The 862-nt window shown below is 58.8% G+C and overlaps 1 protein-coding gene across 5 annotated transcripts in view; it reads left to right on the forward strand.

Annotated features, from left to right (window-relative positions):
* The first annotated feature begins 6 nt into the window (after nt 1-6).
* MPRIP (myosin phosphatase Rho interacting protein) overlaps nt 7-862 on the forward strand; it is a 145,838-nt gene continuing 144,982 nt past the window's right edge. For all 5 annotated transcript variants that reach the window (XM_019512647.1, XM_019512648.1, XM_019512646.1 and 2 more), the window contains exon 1: nt 7-151. In XM_019512647.1, the coding sequence (XP_019368192.1) occupies nt 32-151 (120 nt within the window). In that variant the 5' untranslated portion in view covers nt 7-31. The remainder of the gene's footprint in view (nt 152-862) is intronic.

Raw genomic sequence — 862 nt, forward strand, 5'->3', positions numbered from 1 at the left:
TGAGGAGCCGCGGGAGGGGCCGGGCCGAGCCATGTCGGCCAAGGAGAACCCGTGCAGGAAGTTCCAGGCCAACATCTTCAACAAGAGCAAGTGTCAGAACTGCTTCAAGCCCCGCGAGTCGCATCTGCTCAACGACGAGGACTTGAACCAGGTGAGTGTGTGTGCCCCCCCCCCCGGACACGTCCAAGATTTGGGGGGTCATGGGTGGCTGTGACTGGGCTGGAAATGAAAAGCCTTCCCCAAATCTAGGACGTGCCTCTGTGCGCTTCTCGTAGCGGTCTTCAGGGAGGGGGCACTGATGATCCGAGCTGCCCCAAATCCCAGCCTCTCCATCCCTAACAAACCCACGGCCCTGGGTTGCGCACCTGGAAGTTGGATGTTGAAGCCCACTCTGACCCCCCCCTCCCCGCGCCGTCCCCCTTGCACCGGCGCATCTGAAGCCTTTAAAAGGCAAAAAGATGGTACCCGGCGTTGCGGATGCGCGTGTGGCTGGGGGGACACGGCTCCAGGAGTGGGGACGTATCTTCTTCCCCACTCTCCGCCCGTGGTAGCGGTTGTGCCACCTGGGATGGCCATGCTGCCCTGGGACGGCGATCAATCGGCGCCCGTTGGGAGGGAGATGCCGAATTTTTGGGAGGCTAATATGGAAAAAATGTAGCTGAGGGAAAAAAAATTGCTTTGGTGTGCAGGAAGGGGGGCGGGGAGCAAGCAGGAGAGGCTGCTTGGACAAAGGGAACAACCCCCAGTAGGTTTCCTCCTTCTTCTTCTTCTTCTTTTTCTTTTTTTTTTTTTTGGTAAAGAAAATAATAATGGCCTCTGTTCCCCCACCTGGCAGGGTGACTCCCGGGGGGGGGGCCCCGGA

The sequence above is a fragment of the Gavialis gangeticus genome, unplaced genomic scaffold (assembly GCF_001723915.1).
Source record: "Gavialis gangeticus isolate Ggan-Ray unplaced genomic scaffold, GavGan_comp1, whole genome shotgun sequence".
In the NCBI taxonomy this organism is placed as follows: domain Eukaryota; kingdom Metazoa; phylum Chordata; order Crocodylia; family Gavialidae; genus Gavialis; species Gavialis gangeticus.